This window comes from Nicotiana sylvestris, chromosome 10, assembly GCF_000393655.2.
Source record: "Nicotiana sylvestris chromosome 10, ASM39365v2, whole genome shotgun sequence".
NCBI classification, from domain to species: domain Eukaryota; kingdom Viridiplantae; phylum Streptophyta; class Magnoliopsida; order Solanales; family Solanaceae; genus Nicotiana; species Nicotiana sylvestris.
In genome coordinates this window covers 97,063,991-97,084,618 of record NC_091066.1, presented here as the reverse complement: position 1 = coordinate 97,084,618, position 20,628 = coordinate 97,063,991, and the positions used below count along the sequence as shown (strand labels likewise).

The 20,628-nt window shown below is 34.7% G+C and overlaps 3 protein-coding genes across 5 annotated transcripts; 1 reads left to right on the top strand and 2 right to left on the bottom strand.

Annotated features, from left to right (window-relative positions):
* The first annotated feature begins 777 nt into the window (after positions 1 to 777).
* On the top strand, positions 778 to 5,735 carry LOC104240827 (adenylate kinase 4-like). Its single transcript, XM_009795717.2, has 6 exons — positions 778 to 966; positions 3,873 to 4,018; positions 4,139 to 4,258; positions 4,372 to 4,539; positions 4,777 to 4,866; positions 5,284 to 5,735. The coding sequence occupies exons 1-6, from the start codon at positions 858 to 860 to the stop codon at positions 5,380 to 5,382; spliced, it is 732 nt and encodes a 243-aa protein (XP_009794019.1). The 5' UTR covers positions 778 to 857; the 3' UTR covers positions 5,383 to 5,735.
* A 1,915-nt stretch (positions 5,736 to 7,650) lies between these two features.
* Positions 7,651 to 8,019, bottom strand: LOC138879712 (secreted RxLR effector protein 78-like). Its single transcript, XM_070159346.1, has one exon. The coding sequence runs from the start codon at positions 8,017 to 8,019 to the stop codon at positions 7,651 to 7,653; it is 369 nt and encodes a 122-aa protein (XP_070015447.1).
* A 1,801-nt stretch (positions 8,020 to 9,820) lies between these two features.
* On the bottom strand, positions 9,821 to 16,296 carry LOC104240828 (mitochondrial pyruvate carrier 1-like). 3 transcript variants are annotated; one of them, XM_009795719.2, is made up of 5 exons: positions 16,167 to 16,191; positions 15,884 to 16,097; positions 15,731 to 15,785; positions 11,014 to 11,149; positions 9,821 to 10,098 (listed from the first exon to the last, which is right to left on the bottom strand). In XM_009795719.2, the coding sequence occupies exons 2-5, from the start codon at positions 15,989 to 15,991 to the stop codon at positions 10,059 to 10,061; spliced, it is 339 nt and encodes a 112-aa protein (XP_009794021.1). In that variant the 5' UTR covers positions 15,992 to 16,097; positions 16,167 to 16,191; the 3' UTR covers positions 9,821 to 10,058. The 3 variants fall into 3 exon arrangements, 1 of the variants encoding a protein (XP_009794021.1); XR_011403150.1 differs by lacking the exons at positions 11,014 to 11,149; positions 16,167 to 16,191 and having other exon boundaries at positions 15,884 to 16,160; XR_011403149.1 differs by lacking the exons at positions 9,821 to 10,098; positions 11,014 to 11,149; positions 16,167 to 16,191 and adding an exon at positions 16,275 to 16,296 and having other exon boundaries at positions 15,574 to 15,785.
* Between the last annotated feature and the right edge of the window lie 4,332 nt (positions 16,297 to 20,628).

Genomic DNA, 20,628 nt, shown 5'->3' with positions numbered 1-20,628 from the left:
TAATATTGCCCAGAAAATGCATTTGTTGCAATTTGAAAATGTTCTAAAAAATCTAAAAGAATTTTAACATTAGTCCAATCTTGAGTGGTAAGCATTTCATCATCATCTTCACCACCTACCCGAGAATTAAACGTTGCATTAATTGGGTTTCTATATTCATATGCTACTACTAAACTTTCGTACATACAATTCCATCTAGTCGGGCAAGGTTTAGGAACCTTTCTTTCTCTAAGGCCATATTCATCACATTTTTTAAAATACTCTCTAAGTCTACTTCTACGGTTTGAATAAAAAAGCCAATTAAGAGCCATTCTAACCTTTTCAATTTCTATGTTTAATATTCGCATACCATCACCGACAATTAAATGATAAATATGACAAATACATCTAACATGGAAAATATTAGTAAATGCAGGATTTAGTGTTGTTGTAAGCATGCCTATAGCACTGGTGTTACTAGAAGCATTATCCATTGAAATTGCCATTATTTTATCGCTAAAGCAAAAATATCTACAAATATCTGCAACAGTGTTAGCTATAAACTTACCTGTGTGACGCGAATTAATTATTCTATATGCAATTATGCGTTTTTGCATTATACATTCCTCATCTATCCAATGACTTGTAATAGTTAGGTAATCACAATCATTACCACTTCTACCAATATCAGTAGTAATAGAAATCCGATTAGTTATACGAGTAAATAAATACCGCAAATATTGTTCATATTTATGTTTGAATTTATAAATATCACTCTTAACTAACCTTTATGAGTAGCATTAAACAGTTCTAATAGGCAACATCTCTCTTTCTCTTGACAAATCCATTGCGACAAAGAAAGGTTTGGAAGTAGAATTATGTCGAATTCAGTGAACTTGGAGGATGTTCCATCGGAGAGCATCACGACGGAGATCCTCCGCCGCATGCGGTGCTCCTCTAAGCCCGACAAACGTCTTATTCTCATCGGTATTTAATACTTACCTCCCTTTATTACTATATTCATCTCTGCTCTGTTTTTTTTTATCTCTGCATTTGTTTAGACTCAAAATTGTTTCTTTTGAGTATTTCATACGTTTCCCTGTCAGATCCAGACTTTAGCCATTTTCCTGCATCGAAATTTGTTAATTTTCTTTTTCTGGAGGATCTCTGAAAAAAGAAATGGGGAGAAACGGGTGTAAAGGATTTAATGCGCGCCACTGCTTATGGAGGCGTCGTTGTTGTTGTACTTCTAATGGAGTAGTTTATTCTTTGTGCATTTCGTTTTAAGATTTTCTTTCTGGAAGCTTGTTTTGTTTGAGTTGGGGGTGATTTCTTGAAAGGAGATGAAATTTCTGGGAAATCGATGATTTATGTACTTTTTACAAGTAGCAAGGGAACCTCCACTTTTTGTTTTGCTTTTAGATTTTGTTTTAATGCTTATGTGTAAGATTTTCATAGGTTATGTTAAGCTGATCTCACGAGATCTGAACTCTTAGTTGCCCCCTAATCTAATTGAATCAACAGACTCACATGGAAAATTGGGTTAGTTAATACTGAGCTGGTTTCTTGATTGGGTTTGAAAACAAGTCCTTCGTGGAATTTGGAACTGTGGACTTCATTGAGAGTGTGAGCTTCTTAAGTCCTTCAATTTAAAAAATAAGCAAAAAGGATCTGAAGAAGATGTCTGGTTAGGTATAGGGATATTGGATCAAACTTTGTTGAGTGAGGAAGTGAAGACTAAAAATGATTATTTGGTGAGATTGAAAGAAGAATTCCTGAATCATAAGGTGGAAGAAGTTGCTCACTGTGCATCTGCAAAAGAATTATGTTATTTGTTTTTTGAAAACAAGTACATGGATTAATGATGAAAATTTTGGGGGATTGTTTACAGATATGTGGTTGAGATGGTTAGGAAAGATAAAGAAACTAGCCAGAATATCAGGAGTCTTTACCTCTTGTTGAAAAAAAGAAAAAGGAAAAAGAAATGTCAGGAAAAATAATATGATGCTCAAAGGTGCCAAAGAGTATCATCAATCATGAAAAAGAAGAACTGAGTAAGAAGATGGTAAGATTTGCCTTATTTTGATGCAAGAAGACTTGAATAGAAGACATGCTCCATCCTTTCCCGATATTGCATGAAATTGGCTTCGAGGAGGGGATAAAGAAAAAAGTAAAATTTGCCTTATTTTTGCCTTATTTTGATGCAAAAATATGACTTGAGGATCTTGACAATTGAAAGTGGCACATATTTTGTTGTGATGTAGATTGGGAAGATTGAAAATAAAGAATTTTGATATCTCTATCTCATTTGATTGAGATGAAATTTATATATGCTCTGTTTGCTTGCTCAAACATATTTCTTTCCCTTACTTATATTATCCTTTTTAAACCAAGGGTCTTTGGTTGACTCAACTAATTTTCAGTTTGATAAAATGTTAAATTGTATCCTTTTTTTGGGGGGTAAATAAAACAAATTTTATTAATCAACTGGAAGTATTACAACGAAAAAAAACTGCAGCACTACAACACACATTTTGAGTAGAACACAACTCAGTAACATCTAAGCTTCAGACCCTGGCTCACACACTAAACAGGATAAAAGTTCAGGGTTTGCAACGTCAACTCTAACTTGGGCATTGAATGTCCCCTATTGAAGATCTCCTGGATAATAGTTTTGATAATAAGCTCAGTGCTCCTACTTTTTCCTGGAAAAGTCTCATGTTTCTTTCTTTCCAAAGATGATACACACTACCAGCTATAGCCATTCTGAGAATATGAGCATCGGCAGTTTCCGCTGTGCAATTAGTCACCATCCACTGCAGCTCTTCTTGCCATCCTAGAGCCAAAAAATGTAACTTTACTTACGTCTTTGCATTAACACTAATCTTTGTTGATGAAAGCCCATGAAAGTGTTTGCTTTTTGTCTAGTTTGACTTTTGGTATTACTAGCAGGAAGTAGCAGTATTATTCTCTCTTAAAGCTCATTATAAACTCTTTGGATTGCAATTTGTCAATACGAAAACTGTTTTATTTGCCATAATCATTTTCCTTCGCTGAAAGCTCTTTGAAAGTGTGGAGATGCTAACTCACTCACGTGCAACCCAAAACTGTGTTGGGATGAACTTCTTTCGACTCCTGCCACTTGTTAAAGTGGAGGCAAGAGCTTTTCAATTGGTGCCACGTGCTTCAACCGGAGTGGTGACAAACAAGTCACTTCTCATGTTCTCATGTTGCTCAGGACTCTTGACCATATTTTTGTTCTCCAAGATTTTTTCTTAAAGCTCAAAAGGGGTTAGATGTCTAAGTGATTGATATTGCTAAATTTGAAAACTGCAAGTTTTCTATTACAGGAGTTTGTATTCCTTTCTTATCATCAAGTCGTGATCTATAACTGGTCTAACTTAAGTACTCTCCAGATGGGTTACACCTTGCCTAGTTGAGGAATCTTGCCCGCTTGAGGATTTTTGATAAGATGAATTTAGGTGTGGAGCTAATTTCTTCAAAACTTTTTGAGGTGTTCTCTCCTTTTATTTTCCTTTCTATTTGACAATTCGTTAATTCATAGCAATTGTGTTTTTTCTCCATTGGCTTTAGGATTCCTGGAGAAATGATTTCATCCATGGACTTAAAATTAATTCAGCTTAGTTTGCTATAGCGTTGGCCTTTGAGATATAAAAACGGAGTTGCTTAGCTTTGGCCTTTGAGACATAAAAGGCAGAGTTGCTTTCATTTCAATATTGTAGTTGTTGCATTGGCATGCTTATATGGACTGCTTTGTAAATGTGCAATGGTTCTCTGCTAGTTTGCTATATTCTTGGAACATTAAAACACTTAAGTAGCTTTCCTCTGTAATATTGTAGTTGTTGAGTTTTCTAAATAGACGTATTCTGCAGGCCCACCTGGATCTGGGAAAGGTACTCAATCTCCAGTTATCAAGGATGAGTACTGCTTATGTCATTTAGCCACGGGTGATATGCTGAGAGCTGCTGTCGCTGCCAAAACGCCTCTGGGAATTAAGGCAAAGGAGGCCATGGATAAGGTCAAACTGGTTCTTTTTTTGGTTAATTAATTACAATTCTCTTCCTACTTCAATCGTAAAATATTCTGACCACTTGGTTTTCTTTTTCATTTTAATATTGTTTTGCTCTTTTTATTTCAGGGAGAACTTGTTTCTGATGACTTGGTTGTTGGGATAATAGATGAAGCATTGAAGAAACCTTCGTGTCAAAAAGGATACATTCTTGATGGATTTCCAAGGACTGTGGTGCAAGCAGAAAAGGTCTCCTATCTCCTTAGGCACCTGAAAATATGTAATTTTATTGGCTTTATGATTATTGTGTTAGTATTGTTCCTATGAGATCTCCAGATTCATGCCTTTCTATATTCATACAGCTTGATGAGGTGTTTCAAAATCGGGGGACTAAAGTTGATAAAGTTCTTAATTTTGCAATTGATGATGCTATTTTGGAGGAGAGAATTACCGGGCGTTGGATCCACCCAGCTAGTGGCAGGAGCTACCATACAAAGTTTGCACCCCCTAAAGTTCCTGGGATCGATGATGTAAGCTTATACCATGAATTCTCTGTTTTCTTGTAACGATAGTACAATCCCCTCCCTTCAAATTGTTCATGGCATGATATCTACACTATAAACAATTTAGGCTCTTTTACTAATTACTAGTTTTAATTGCCTGTCATGCAACTTTAATTTCTAATGGAAATATTTACCTTCACAACTGTCTATTAGGGGTATTTCTCTTAGGCCTGAGGCTAAGTCAATTGGTTTGTCTTCATGAAGGTCACTGGAGAGCCTTTGATACAACGCAAAGATGACACCGCTGCTGTTCTTAAGTCAAGGCTGGAATCCTTCCATAGGCAAACCGAACCGGTATACTTCTTTTTAGCTCTAGTTGCTTTGGTTTAGAGTTGATCTCAAACTTATCTTGGAATTGAACTGTACTGACTAAGATCTTGTTTGGAAAAGCATCTGCCAGACCAACAATTGTATTTGGCAGTGGACTTGATTTACAATCTGTTTGGCAAACTTAATCACATTGATGTTATTATTGTCAAGAGTGATTTTTCATGCTGCAATTTAGGCTAGACTTTTCACATCAAAACTTAGATTATTTGTAGTGACGTAGTTGTTTCATAAATTTATTAGCTTGTTTTGGTTCCACAAGAAATAACTTTTGGCAATCCAATTTTAAGTGAGGTTCCATTTTTGTTGTTCAAAAGTGGGGTCCCGTCTTATGATTTCCTTTGCGCAGAGTTGTAAACAAAATATTTTGGTTTTGATGTGCAGGTAATTGACTACTATGCGAAAAAGAATATGGTAGTGAACCTTCCTGCAGAGGAACCACCTCAGACGGTCACAAGTGAAGTGAAGAAAGCCCTCTCATGACGAAGGATGCTTTAACCTCTCTGCTTTTCTTTCTTTCATCTCGAAGATCTGAAAACTGGAACTCTGAAGTTTTGATTTACTGACAAACATCTCTAGAGGCTGAGTCACCTTAATGTTGGTGAGTTTATTTCTTTCTGCACATTGATAGACTAGGAGGCTTTTTGTTACCTACTAATGTGTTGTACCAAGATTAGGAGGCCTTTATTTTGCTGCAAAGGAGAATAAAAGATACAAAGTAGGAGCCCCACCACCTTTTCGGGGGTGATTGCCAGATAATTGCTGGGTTTCTGGACATGTTTGGATATTTAACGCATGCAGGCATGCCACATTAATAAGATTGCTTTCATGATCAAGTTTCACGAGTTATGATGCGAAAGTAGCATTTTCATAAGCAGCACTCTATTGACCTGCTTTGATTTTTTTTTTCATTTTTCAATGTTGAAGTATTTACAGTAAACTCTCTTCATGTCGTTGCACTGTCTGATTTAATAGTCTAACGTGCAATTCAGATAAAGACTGTTTGATTTATTTTTGAGTTAATATCCTAAAACCCCCTTTTAACTATTAACTTTTTGTGATTTATCTACTTAAACTATAGGGAGTTCCCAAAACCCCTTGAACTATATTCACCTTCAAATTAAAAGCCCTCGATTGAATTCTTAGAGGTGTGTCTGATACACGCTCCTAATTAACTAAAAATGTACCATGTGGCATTACATGTCACTATTTAACTTAGTTTAAAATCCCCTAAAACTATCAGATGTCCCTAAAGCCCCCCCTTCAACTATGTTTCCCTATATATTAAAACCCCCCTATTGAATTCTTAGAAATGTGTCTGTATAATTGTATCAACTTATGGTTTGTACTAAGTTTTTGATGTAGCTAGCTTACTCGTGGTGTATTACTCTCGGATGATTGATTAATTGTAGGCATTTTTGGCTAAAGTAGGTTCTAATATAAATGTATTATTTTAGCTTTAATTGTGATTGTGTTGTATGCTAGATTTAAGCTGAATAAGTCCTTGTTTATATTCACTTGGCAGCAAAAAATGAAAGCATATAATGTTGGATTCAACTTTATTCTCTATAAAGTGTTGGATTTTAATAAGAAGATTTAAGTGGGTATTATTTCTATAATATGGGTAAGAAATGAAATAAGACTAAAATAAGAAACAACAACAACAACAACCCATTAAAATCCTACTAGTGGGGTCTGGGGAGGGTAGTGTGTACGTAGAATTTACCCCTACCCCGAAGGAGTAGAGAGACTGTTTCTGAAAAGACCCTCGACTCAAGAAAACAAAAAGACAAAAGGAGACAATATCAGTATCACCACAGAAAAATAGGAACAACATGAAATCCATAAGAAAGATGCAAAGCAAAAGCGATAGATAGTAAATAGGTCATGCACTGAAAAGCGAAATAGTAAGACACAACATTGCCACTAGCTATATTAGACAAAAAACCATACCAGACTAGTCTCACAAGGTACGAAGTAAGGTAAGACTCAACTACCTCCTAACCTACAACCCTAATACTCGACCTCCACATCTTCCTATTAAGTGTCATGTCCTCGGAAATCTGAAGCCTCGCCATATCCTGCCTGATCATCTCTCCCCAATACTTCTTAGGCCGCCCTCTACTTCTTCTCGTGCCCTCCACAACCAGCCGCTCACACCTCCTTACTGGAGCATATGGGCTTCTCCTATGAACATGCCCGAAACATCTGAGCCTCGCTTCCCGCATCTTGTCATCAATGGGAGCCATGTGCACCTTCTCCCAAATAATATCATTCCTAATCGTATCCATCCTGGTGTGCCCGCACATCCACCTCAACATCCTCATTTCTGCTACTTTCATCTTCCGGATATGTGAGTTCTTAACAAGCCAATACTCAGCCCCATACATCATGGTCGGTCTGACCACCGCTTTATAGAACTTACCTTTGAGTGTCGGTGTCACTCTCTTGTCGCACATGACTCCAGATGCTAACATCCATTTCATCCATCCTACCCCAATACGGTGTGTGATATCCTCGTCGATCTCCCCTCCCCCTGGATAACCGACCCAAGGTGCTTGAAGCTACTTCTACTTGGGATGACCTGTGATTCAAGCCTTACATCCACGTCCACTTCCCCCGGCTCAGCGCTGAACTTTCACTCTAGGTATTCCGTCTTCGTCCTGCTCAGCTTGAAGCCCTTAGACTCAAGAGCATGTCTTCAAGCCTCCAACCTCTCGTTAATACCGGCTCGCGACTCATCAATCAGAACTATGTCATCAGCGAATAGCATGCACCATGACACCTCCTCATGAATATGGCGTCTATCACCAGGGCGAATAAGAACGGATTGAGTGCAGAACCTTGGTGTAACCCCATTACAACCAGAACATGCTCAGAGTCGCCTCCTACTGTCCTAACCCGAGTCTTAGCCCCATCATACATGTCCTTAATCGCCATAATATAGAGAACCGACACACCTTTTGCCTCCAAGCATCTCCAGAGAACTTCTCTAAGAACCTTGTCATACGCTTTCTCTAGATCAATAAACACCATGTGCAGATCCTTCTTTCTTTCTCTGTACAATTCCACCAACCTCCTAACAAGTTGTATAGCTTCTGTAGTTGAACGACCCGACATGAATCCGAACTGGTTGTCGGATACGGACACTGTCATCCTCACCCTCGCCACACTTTTATGGTATGACTCAGTAAGACTAAAATAAGAAAAAGAATAAATAATTCTAGAGGAACAAGAGGTGAAATTTTTCTAGAGAAAACCCATATAGATAACTGAAGAGGAAAGGTAAAAAATGAGGAAGGAAGGTGAAAAAATGAAAGAAAAAATGTGAAAATGAAAAAGAAATGTGAAAAAATGAAGCAAATGCAGAGAAAATAAAAATGAATAAATTTTTAAAAAGTGTAAGGCTAATTAGCCATTACACACTGTCAGGTTGGTCATTTTGTTGGTTTTTTTCAATCTTCACGCGCTCTTCGGCAAGTTACTACACGTATTATACTAGGTAAGCAACGAAAGAGTTTTAATATAAAGGGAAAAATAGTTCGAGGGGTTTTAGGGACACAATTTAAATAGGTAACTTGCGAGAAGTTGATAGTTAAAAGAAGGTTTAAGGGTATTAACTCATTATTTTTTTTGCTAATTAAAGGAAGTTTAAGGGTATTAACTAATTGAAACACATATGAAAGAGTTTCACTTGGAATTTGGTTTTCTTAACTCTGTAATATACACTAAACAATCTCTCAAATAGCTGAGGATGTTTTAAATAATGATGTCCCGTTACGAATGGGGCTTTTGCATCAATACCCGAGTTTGGAGTCACATTGAACCTACACCTACTTTGCAAAAAAAGTTTGTAAGCGTACCCACTTTACGATTAACTTCAGACCTATCGAGCCTGAAGTTAAAAAAAAATTAGTCTGAAGTGAAAAATTGCACTTCAGATGCACTTAAGGCCAAAAGGTCGGAAGTGCAACAAACGTTTTGCTACACTTAAGGCCAATAAGTCTGTAGTGAAATATTTCACTTCAGATGCACTTAAAGCCAGAAGGTCTGAAGTGCAACCAACGTTTTTATGCATTTAAGGCCAAATAGGCCTGAAGTGCAAATTGCTTAGAAACAAAAATTTGTTCTTCGAATTATAACAATCCAATATACGATTTAATACCTAAATCTACTCCAAATGAGCTCAAATTTGAAACATAACCTCCAAAAATCATCAGGAACAAACCTCAATCATCAATTTGTCAAAAAAAAATAATAAACCTAATGAACCCATTTCGCAATTAACAAAAAGAAGAAGAAGAAACCTTAAACAATAGTAAAAAAATAAAGCGTCATCACGGCTCACCATTTTAAAACATCATAAACTACATTAAAATATGTTCACAACCACCATATGAAATTATTGATATGTTCACAATCACCATATAAAATCATTGTCACCCGAAGAAGAAGAAGAAGAAGGAGGAGGAGGAGAAGAAGAAAACGAAGGAGGAGAAAGAGGTCTGAAGTTATTTAAAAAGTGGGTACAAATTAAATTTTTTTTAAAAAGGTGGGTATAGATTAAATTGGGGGGGGGGGAGGACCAAATAGGGTGCCCCGTGCTATTTTTACGTTACGAATGGACGGTCCACCTCTAAGGAGTCGTTTGGTAGAGTGTATAAGAATAATACTGAATAATGTATATTAGTAGCTAGTGTTAGGATAAGTAATGTTAAGATTATATGTATTATTAAAGATTATATATATATATATATATATATATATATATATATATATATATATATATATATATATAAATCATTCGTTTAAAAAAATTACCTTCCACATGCATTAGAAAAGATTTGGAAAAAGTTTTGAAAGGGCATTTCTATCTTTATATTATGGTATTGCTAATACTATGGTTTGCTATGTATAAGAATAATACTAAATATGTTGTATAATTAAAACATGTATTAGTTTACATAGATTAAAAAATACTACCAAACAAGAGATTAATAATACCAAAGCTAATATATTTATTATTTTCCCTAATACATCCTACCAAACTACCCTTAAAAGGGTTCTTTTTAATTATGCTTACATTTTCTTTGGTAAATAACTAAACTTGTGGAAAGTGGAAACTACGGAGTTTTTTATTTTTTTTGAGAAGTACTAAGTTAGTCAGTAGCTGCAACGGTTTCCTTCTGCTGTAGGTTCCTACAGATAATTCCATAACACAAAAAATCATCAGATTTTCGCTACAGAAAAAGAAACTAAAATAGAAGAGAAAAGTTCAAGGGCTAAAACTCTCTTTTTCTTTTAAGTTCCAAGTGATGCAAAGTGAAAGAGAAGAAGAAGAAGATGATTTCAAGAGTCAAAGGCTTTAACCAAATAATAATAATTATTTTCACTTTTTGAAAAACAAAAGGGGGGTGAAATTAAATGATTTTCCCAGCAGTCCTAAACATTTCTTTTCTTTCTCCCAAAATCAATATTTGGAATACTTTGAAGGGCGTTATCTAACCTATAGCACGTGATGATGTAATAGGATTTAATATTTCTACTGGAAATAAATGAATTTTTACGCAGTCATTGCAATTTAACATGTTCTTAAAATTTATTTGCCTAATTTTTTAGATTATTACTTCAATACTTTTTAAGCTATCAGTGTATTGTGGTTAGACACGATGTAATATTCAACCTATGCAGTGGTGGTACTGGGGGTGGCAAAATGGTTCAAAGAAAATAGTTAACCACTCATATTATCCACTAAAAAATGGGTTGGATAATGAACTTCTTAAAAACGGATCAAATATGGATAAGAACCATATTATCCATTTAGAAAATGAATAACCAATGAATCTAACTTTTACATTTGTAAAGCTTCAAATTAGGGGTTTCTCAAGTTAGGGAGACTAAGAATTCTCCCAAAAGTGATAATATACAAGAAGTATTATCCGCCGTTTCGACCCGACTCATATTCTCCCAAAAGTGATCATATACAAAATATGGGTAACCCATATTATCCGCCGGTTAATCCGTTTTTTATCCGTATTAAATATAATTAATCAGTTTTTTCATTACCCTATTTAGATCCGACCCGCCCGTTTGCCACTGCTAGGTGGTACATACCATTGATGCCTTAGCCAACGGGAAAGTTGGTAGAGTTGCACAGACTCATTTGCAGCATGACAAGCTAGCAGCATATGATTCCGAGGCCTCACCATCCATGCAAATCTCATACACAACATTGAGAACACACATAACACTGCAGCCAAATAGACAAAGGCTAGGTCAAAATTTCAAAATATAGAAATGTAAATTTTTTGAAGTTGAGGTAATCATTCATGTAGAAACAAAAGCACGATTTACAGAAAAGTTCTGTCTCTCGAATAGAGGTAAATTTAGGATTTAGAGGGGTGGACAAACTTATGATGGTCAAATCAGCTTATAAACACTTTTTATCTTAGGTAAAATGGCCTTCTGACCACTTAAACTTATACCTGATTGTCATTTCAAAGTTTGAACTCGCACATATATAAACAATAAACATCTTTGACCATCGACTATGCTTATGTGGCAAGGATACATGTGACATGGACAAAGTGCATGCAACTCACATAATTAGCGCGCGTGAGTGCAGTAATTTTGGATTAAAATTTTTCTAAAATCAGGAAAAAAATAATAAATGAAAAAAGGCCCCAATCCCATCCCTTTCTTTACCAATACACCGTTTTCCCCTTCTTCCTCTGTCCGCCAACCCCCAACTAGTACATCCATTTTCTTCCTCTCACTTCCAAATCAAACCCAATATTTTTACTGTCACAAGCACCCTGCTTCCACTGAAAGTCAAGGGTATAGTTGAGAGGGATATTAAGAATTCAAAATTTGCATGCCAATTTTTGAATTAGGCAAAAACAAAACAAAAATCAACTTTGGAATTCAAGAAGAAAATCAACGATGGGGGAGCATTTTGGTGTAGTTTTGTGGTGGTCCATGTGGTTGGTCGTTGGTGAAGTGGAGGGGGCGGCCATTGGAGTTTTCTGGTGGTCAAAACTCAAAAATTCTATCCCTAATTGAATTTAACAGAAATAAAAAGAGAAGTAGAAAATGAATGAAGGAAGCTGACTAATTTCTTGGATTTGGGGTTTGGTCGGAGGCTTTCTCGACAATATCTTCTTTTACTGGTTTGGGGGGAGGAGGAGGGAAGAGGTGGAGAAGAAAGTAAAAAATAAAATGAAATTTTGATAAATTAATTTTAAAAGTAGTACCCACAAATAACACATGTAAGCAATAAATGGTCTAGCATATGAGGTGTTTGACATGTTACGCAATTAATATACACATTTGGTTGGATGTATTTATTAATATTCATTCCATCAAATTTAGGTGTTCAAATTGGAAAATTGTAAGTTTGGCTATCGAGTTGACAATTGGGTGCAAGTTTAAGTGGCCAGGAGGTCATTTTGCTTTTATCTTATGAGTTCGGTAATTATAAAAAGTACTTATAAACTTATAAGTAAGGGTGTTAAACGGGCTCGGTTGGACCGGTTCCGGACCGGCCCAGACCGGTATAACTCGGAATCGGCCCGGACCGGTAATAGGGGGGCTGGGCTGGGCTGGGTAAGGGGGTTTGGGGGGTTTGCGCGGTTCATCTGGCCCAAACGGGTAACCGGAACCTGTTGAACCCGATAGAGTGAACAGTAACTCTTACCGGGTTAACCGGCCCGGCCCGGTTCAAAACGGCTATTTTTTTTATTGTTACTATGGCTTTAGTACATATAGCTGAAATTTCTTTTCTACTCTTTGAATTTAAGAAGAAAGAAAAATATAGGGATGTTGTTGAAAAAATGCAAGCAAAATTCAAAAAATATTTCTTTCCAATTCCTCCGATTTACTTAATTGGTGCTGTTTTAAATCCTTCTATTAAGATGTCTGATTGTCACCAATTAATGAATGCTTTATATACTTATATGGAGATTGGACCAACTGAAACCCCAGATTTATATACTTGTATGAACAAGCTAAATGAATATTTACAACAATTATATAATTATTATGCAAATGTAATTGATGATGCTGCTCTTAATGTAGGCAATGTTAATCCAACTATGCATTGTACCACTTCTGCTACTGTGGATGATGAAGAAGGCCTTGATAGTTTTAATATTTTTTCTACATTTTCTAACACTCAAACCAGTAGCAGGAACATTGATGAACTTCAATTCTACTTGCAGAAGCAAAAAGAGCCTCGCACAAAGGAATTTTCACCGTTGGGATGGTGGCATGAGAATGGAAAGCAATTTCCTGTTCTTTTCGCTATGGCTCGGGACGTGCTGAATGTACCAATTTCTACTGTTGCATCGGAGAGTGCATTTAGCCAAGCAAGACAACAACTTGGAGACACCCGCCACTCATTGGGAAGCAATGCTTTGGAAGTTTTAGTATGTTTCAGAGATTGGAATTAGATCAGAACGAAGAAATCAAGGACGTGAAGATGTTGATAGCCCAGAAGACGAGGAACTTGGAGATATATTAACACATGGAAACCCATCCGAATTTAACACTCCAGAAGAAGGTCAATCGGTTCATATTGATTATGATGAACTTACTAAGGCAATGCAAAACCTTTGAATTTACTATTTTACTTGTTGAAAAAAATGTAAACCTTTCAATTTGTAAGTTTGAAACTTTGAAATTTGAATTAAGAAATAAAAGTAGCACTTGCAATAAGTGCATTTTTTCCCATCTTCCTTGTATTCTTTATGTTCGTACTTTGTAATGCACTTATTACAATATTTATACAAAATTCCAAAAAAAAATAATTAAAATTACACTAAACCCGGCCTGGCTCGACCCTCTCAACCCGTAACCCGTACGGTTTAGCTTTTACCCGGTTGAACCCGAACCCATTAAACCCGTTAAGAACCAACCCGGAATCGGCCCGACCCGTAACCCGTACGGGTCCAAAAAAGGAGGCCCAAACCGGCCCGGTTAGCCCGTTAAACACCCATACTTATAAGCACTTTTGATTTGATCATTTACTATTTTACCCCTAATATCTTTCGTATCTAGAATTACCATTCCCAAACACAACCTTAAACTTCCTCTTTCCTCTATTTGTATCGTTCTTCTTTCTCCTTGTAAAACTATTTTTAATTTGTATTCTATGTAATGATGCATGAGCGGGATTTTAAGACTATAGTGCACCATCAACTTCAAGGTAAAATTGATTCTTGTCATCATGTCAAGCTGTTGGGCTAAAACGGCTCAATTATATTTTTAATAGGGTATGATATAATTCGCTTTGGGCCAAGCCCGTACATTTTTTCCCAAAAGATCTCACACCATTAAGAGATCTCTATACTTTATATGTAGGTTCCCAATCTTTTCAGCTATCAATATAAAATTTTGTTCGCACATCTTATAATCTCCCCCTCTAACTAAGTTTCATGTGGTCCACTACCACGTGATCCAAGGGTCTCTCTCTTGAACCAGTTCCACATGGCCTATTACCATGATTCATATGTCAATTTTCGAAATTCACTATGTGCCACCTATATCGTTAGAGTATTTATGACCACCGAAGCTTGCAAAGTTTTTTTTTTGGTGTGTACGTCTCCAAGTTAAGCAAACCGAGCCCCTGCACCATTATTTTGCTATCGGCATACTCATTCCTCTGAACCTGTACTCAAATACCAGTTGTTGGGCTAAAACGGCCTAATGATATTCTTAATATGGTGTGATACTGTCCGCTTTGGTATAAACCCACACGATTTTTTCTAAAAGACCTTACATCATTAAGAGATCCGTACACTTTATATGTATGCTATCAACCTTTTCAACAACTAATGTGGGACTTACACAAATAACGTGAATTGTTTTAGTGTTTTATTAGTTACTACAATGATTGAATATATTTGTCTTAAGCCTATTTAGTTCTTACCATAAAAACTCAAAACAAAGAGGGAAAATAGAATGCTAATAACAATTTAATACCATAATTTATGGAAACTTGTGCAATTTTAGGGCAAAAAGAAGGAGAAAAATATCAAAAAACCTTAGAACATATGACTGTTTCTTTATGCGTTGATTACCAGAAAAAAAGTATTCCGAACTAAAAAAATGGGAGACAAAAAATCAATAATTTGATTAGAATATGAGACATCTCTTTTTTTGACAAGGACTGATTTGGGTTCTCAAGTAATTAAAGTTAAATTGAGAAAGACGTCCCCGTTTAGCTTCTACCTCTTTTCCCTTCTTCGCCAACAATATGCTTGTCATTGCTTTGAGATACGATTTAAACTATTTGTGGCAGTCATTTCCAGCAGATTTGAATATAATTTTATCTTATTTTGTAAAAAATATGTACAATCAACTAATTATTCTCAAAACTGTAAATTTTGTTTTCTTATGAGATAACAAGTTATGCTTATATTTAAAACATAAAAAAAAGTGAATATTTAAACTTAATTGGAAAGCACAATATTTAAGGAATATCAGTAAATATTAAGCTAAAATAGAAGAATACACATAGCAGTTCCCTCTTTGTGGTGTACATTCTAAGTTGTGAGAACGAAATCTCCTTTGCAGAAGTTTTTGAGAAATCACAACGGCTAATATTCTCCAGAATTAAAGAAGAAATGAAGATTTAAGGCTATTTTAGTGAGTTTAGCAGAAAAAGTGTTGATATCGATGACTAAACACATCAAGTAGTTCTATTATCAAATTCAATTCAATACTTGTATTCAAATCATTAAGCAAAAGGGGATCTTAATTAGCTCAAATGCAGAAGACCATGATTTCCCTTACATACATAACAAATATATAAATCAAAAGGGGGTGTCACCTGCAGTCATGTTGCCAGATATTGCATCGGGGGACTTATTTGCATCCATCATTCCCTAATTAATTACAGAATCATTAATTAATTAATTAATTAATATTTGAGAGATATCTAAAACAACGTAACTTCTATTAAGCATATAATATATATACATACAGAGACGACAAATCCCCAGTTGGCCATCGGACCCCAAAAGTGAGTTGTTTTTGGACCCATTGGACTCTTCAAATATGCCCTCAACGATTCCATCACTTTGTGATTCATCAAATTAAAAGAAAGAAAGAAAGAGAAAATCAGTTGAAAAATAATTAATCTTGGGTTGGAGACTTAGCTTGTTGATAGAAAAGCAAAGTCAATCTCCACCTTCTTTCTGCACAGTTAACACAAAAATTAGCTCCAAAGGCAACTATATATAAATATGAAATCCAGGAGAACGTACTAATAAGAACCCGGCCAGATTCCTTGATAGTTGATAAAAAATAGGAAGAAACAAAAGGTAGTTGTTTATCTTTTTGACGAGGCAAGCATATATCCGAAATTTGCTTACCAGTTGTGTCATGCATTACACGTGCAAGCAATAAAACGAGCCGATTATTGACTATATTAGTATATATATACTTGGAGATGGAGAAACGTGAGGGCATGACTTTGTTTGTTAAAACATATATATTTACACTGTATATCTACGTCAAATCATAATAATTTAGGCAAAATACCTTATCACCCCCCCTAAACTTGATACGGATTATTAGTTATAGCCTTAAACTATTCGTGATCTCAATTCCATCCCTCAACTTGGTCTTTTGAGAGCCAGTACCCTCCTAAACACTGATATGACAAAAAGCGTGGATGCACTCGCCTGCCACATGAATTTTTTTTACATATGTGGCATTTTTTTGAAAAATAAAAAATATTTTTACCTTTTTAAGTATGTTAATTTGTTAGATAATTTTTTTCGAATACAATTTATAATGAAACTTGGATATAACTACATTATTTATGTTAACTTTTTTTATTTGGCTAAAAATAATAAAGTTTTAGTTAATCTTTTTTTGAATTTGAAATGATAATAAAGATTTATACAACTGAAATAAATAATCAAGACATCTAAAAGGTTATAAAAATACATAGTTTGAAATTAATTATTTTGGCTATAATTTTTTATATAGCTCTAAATTATGGTTCTCTAAAAATATACTTTTTTCATATTTTACCTGAAAAAGTAAAAATACACAGTTGAAATAAATAGTCATTGCATCAAAAGAAGAAATAAAAAGAGTGTATCCATAGAGTAAGTTATTTCTTGCAATTGTACACTCTTTTTCTTTTTTCTTTTGATGCAATGACTATTTATTTCAACTGTATAATTTTACTTTTTCAGGTAAAATCTGTAATATATATATATATATATATATATATATATATATATATATATATATATATATATATATATATATTTAGAGCACCATAATTTAGAGATATATAAAAGATTATAGCTAAAATAATTAATTTCAAACTATGTATTTTTATAACTTTTTTGATGCCTTGACTATTTATTTCAATTATATAAATCTTTATTTTCAGGTCAAATTCAAAAAAAAATTAACTAAAACTTTATTATTTTTAGCCAAATAAATTTCTTAGCATAAATAATGTAGTTCTATCCAAGGGGATTCTTTAGGCTACTCCACGGAAGAGTCAACGCGAAAGAATGGTAGTATTCAACTTTCTATTGTCAATGTTCAAGTTCTTTGTCTTAGCTTATCTACTATTCCAAAAATGGAAAGTTCGACACAATTGAGATATTTTTTTGGAAATTGGAAGCAGTTACTAATTCATGATCTGGCATGTACATTATTATAAATTGTATTCGAAAAAAATTATCGAACAAAGTAACATACTTAAAAAGAAAAAATATTTTTTATTTTAAAGAAATGCCACATATGCAGAAAAACCCACATGGCAGCGAGTGCACCCACACCTTTTGTCACATCAGCATCCAGAGGGTACTGACTCTCAAAAGACCAAGTTGAGGGGGGTAATTAAGACCACGAATAGCTTAAGGTTGTAACTAATAATCCGTGTCAAGTTTAGGGGGGGAGGGGTGATAAGGTATTTTGTCTAATAATTTGTATCATGATTATTGGGGATAGATATAGTTTACTCCCTCCATTCACTTTTACTTGTCTATTATACTAAAAATATATTTTCGCTTTTACTTGTTCACTATAATTAATTAAGAGAAAGACAATTGGTTTTTTCATGATTTACCCTAATCATTATCTACTCATTCCTCAAATTATTTTACAAGATATTTAAAAATGCTATTATTATTATGGATAAAATTGTAAAATACATACTTTATGTATTTTTCCTTGAAGTCAAAAGTGGACAAGTAATCTTAGAATTTGCTAGAAGTTAAGAGGTTGGGCTATACTCTATAGTAGAAGAAGAGGCGTATCAATGCATCATTCACTGCCTTACGGTTCCTTTGGCCTAAAAAGTCATCCTCATGAGTTTACGTTTTATGTTTGTTTGTAATGGAAAAATCTTTGGTCGTGTTTCAAGATATATCAGGACCATATTTAACAAGGAATTCATTATTTTTTCGGGTAAGTTTCTAGCTTAACCTTTCTTTAATGTTTGTCCAAATGGCTAGATCTGCCAAAGTGTTGGCCAAATCTTAAGGCCTTTCTTTTTGAGCTGACACATACTTACATCCTTCCCTTGTCTAAGCAACGGCTAGAAAAGAAAACTCAAAAACACGGTAAACCTTTTTTTGACAATTGATGCTGACAGTACAAAAGTTTTTGGTGGAATACCTGCGGAGACATAAAATTGGTACGATTTTTCATTTAGATACCTGAACTTAACGGAGTTTCTATTGAGCACTTATACTATCCGAAACTTATTCCAATTAAGCAGTTTTTGCTGAGTTGACACATAAAGTGAATTTCACCCGATATAGGCGCGTGAAGACCTACCTAAAAAAAATAGATTTTTTTATTTTTTTCTTTTTTATTTCCTTCATCTTCTCCCTCAAAAAATAAAACAGATCTGCCAGTTGTCTCTTCACTGCCGGAATTCGGCGAGAGAAACCGGCGACCTCATCCTCTCCAAAAAAACAACGAGCCCCCTCTTCTTCTTCCGTGCTGGTCACAGAAAAGACACATCTTTGCTGAATCGGCTCGACAATAAAGTACGGCAATCTGCTGATTGCAGAAATCGCAAGGACGACTGTCTCCAGTGCTTTTCTGGCTCATTATCACGATTCCAAAACCCTAGGAAAATGATCTGGGTTTGGCGGCGCTAAGCTAGAAATATTGTGCAATCTTGTCTTGATAAGAACACAAAAAGATTTTATTTTTTGTATATCAAGAGTTTGAAGGCTAGGTGTAATTAGTTGATGTTATTTGTATTTTGGATTTTGTGAATGTTTAACAAGAGTTCAATGTTCTTCAATCTTTGATTTTTTATTTTTTATTATTGGATTTTAATTTTTCTTGTAAATTCTGGATTTGATAGAAGCCGCACCCCCTTGTTGCAGAGAACTGTGATTAAATGAAATCCACCATTAATGGAGTCTTTAAAAAGCTTGAAGGTTTAAAATGAGTTACTTGATTTGGTGAAAGTTTGGGAAATTAATATTGGGGTTCTCTTCGGGTCGTTGTGAGGAATGTTTAGCTGAAGTTATAACAAATTTGGTGGAGTTTCTCTTAAAAATTTAGATTAAAATCGTGCTTGGAACAAGAACACACATGAAAAATTATGAAGAACACCAAGACCACTAATTATTTTGTTCATTAAATAGATTTAATATAGTTTTTCCTTTTTTTTTTACTCAAAATAATATGTCTTTTTTTTATTCGTTATTCGCCACGTCAGCAGCGAGTGCATTGCTGATTGCCAAATAAGTGCTCAATTGGAATAAGTTTCGGGTAGTATAAGTGTTCAGTAGGAACTCCCTTAAGTTTAGGTGTCTAAATGAAAAATCGTGCCAACTTTAAGTATCTCCATATGTATTCAGCCAAAGTTTTTTACACTATCAACTTATTTAAAAGATAGCCACATTTTATAGATAATAACCCTTTTACACTATGTTCGTAGAACTAATAAAATGAAAATTAAGATGCATGATGTTTTATAACAAATAAGTGTCTGTATCTAAATCTCAAGAATGGCTTTTGTAATTAGGTTGTCTCTAAATAGGATTTAATATATTCACGGGCAGTATGAGAACAATTTACCATATTATAATCTATCTATATCTATATCTATCTATCTATACTATATTAAAAGTGAGAAGCCCTTAGGTCAAAAGTTAAATTACCAAAATACCCATCTTATTTTTACTAAATATCCTATTTAATTGAATAAAAAAACTAAAGCTTAGAAAACCTAAATGCCCCCTTCATATCAATCACAACAATTAAGAAAAGGTGTACTCTATATGTTAATGTAGATCCATCAACTACTTTTGTTCTTACATATACTCCACTATCATTATTTTCATAATCTCATCACTTTATGTAGATTCAATATCTGGACGATTGCATCGGCTAGCATATCTTGGTGTAACTTCAAAACTAAAATGTTACCTTGAAGTGTTTTAGAAATTCGAAAACGGAATTTCTAGACTCTAAAATTATTTGAGTGAGAGATTCTCCAAAATAATTGATCTTGCAACTATTACCCATTTTCGAATAAAATTAGAAAGCATTCATGTGCTAATGTTTTTGGAGGCCAATTAAATATACCACGAGGTGATGTTATTCATATGACGTGTGGGAATGCTCAAACAAAGAAACTAAGGGGAAGAAGAGAGGATGCAGGAGTGTAGTGCCCAGAAAATTTTCTATATTTCCACTTAGAAAATAACTTCGAATGGTGCAATTTCTACT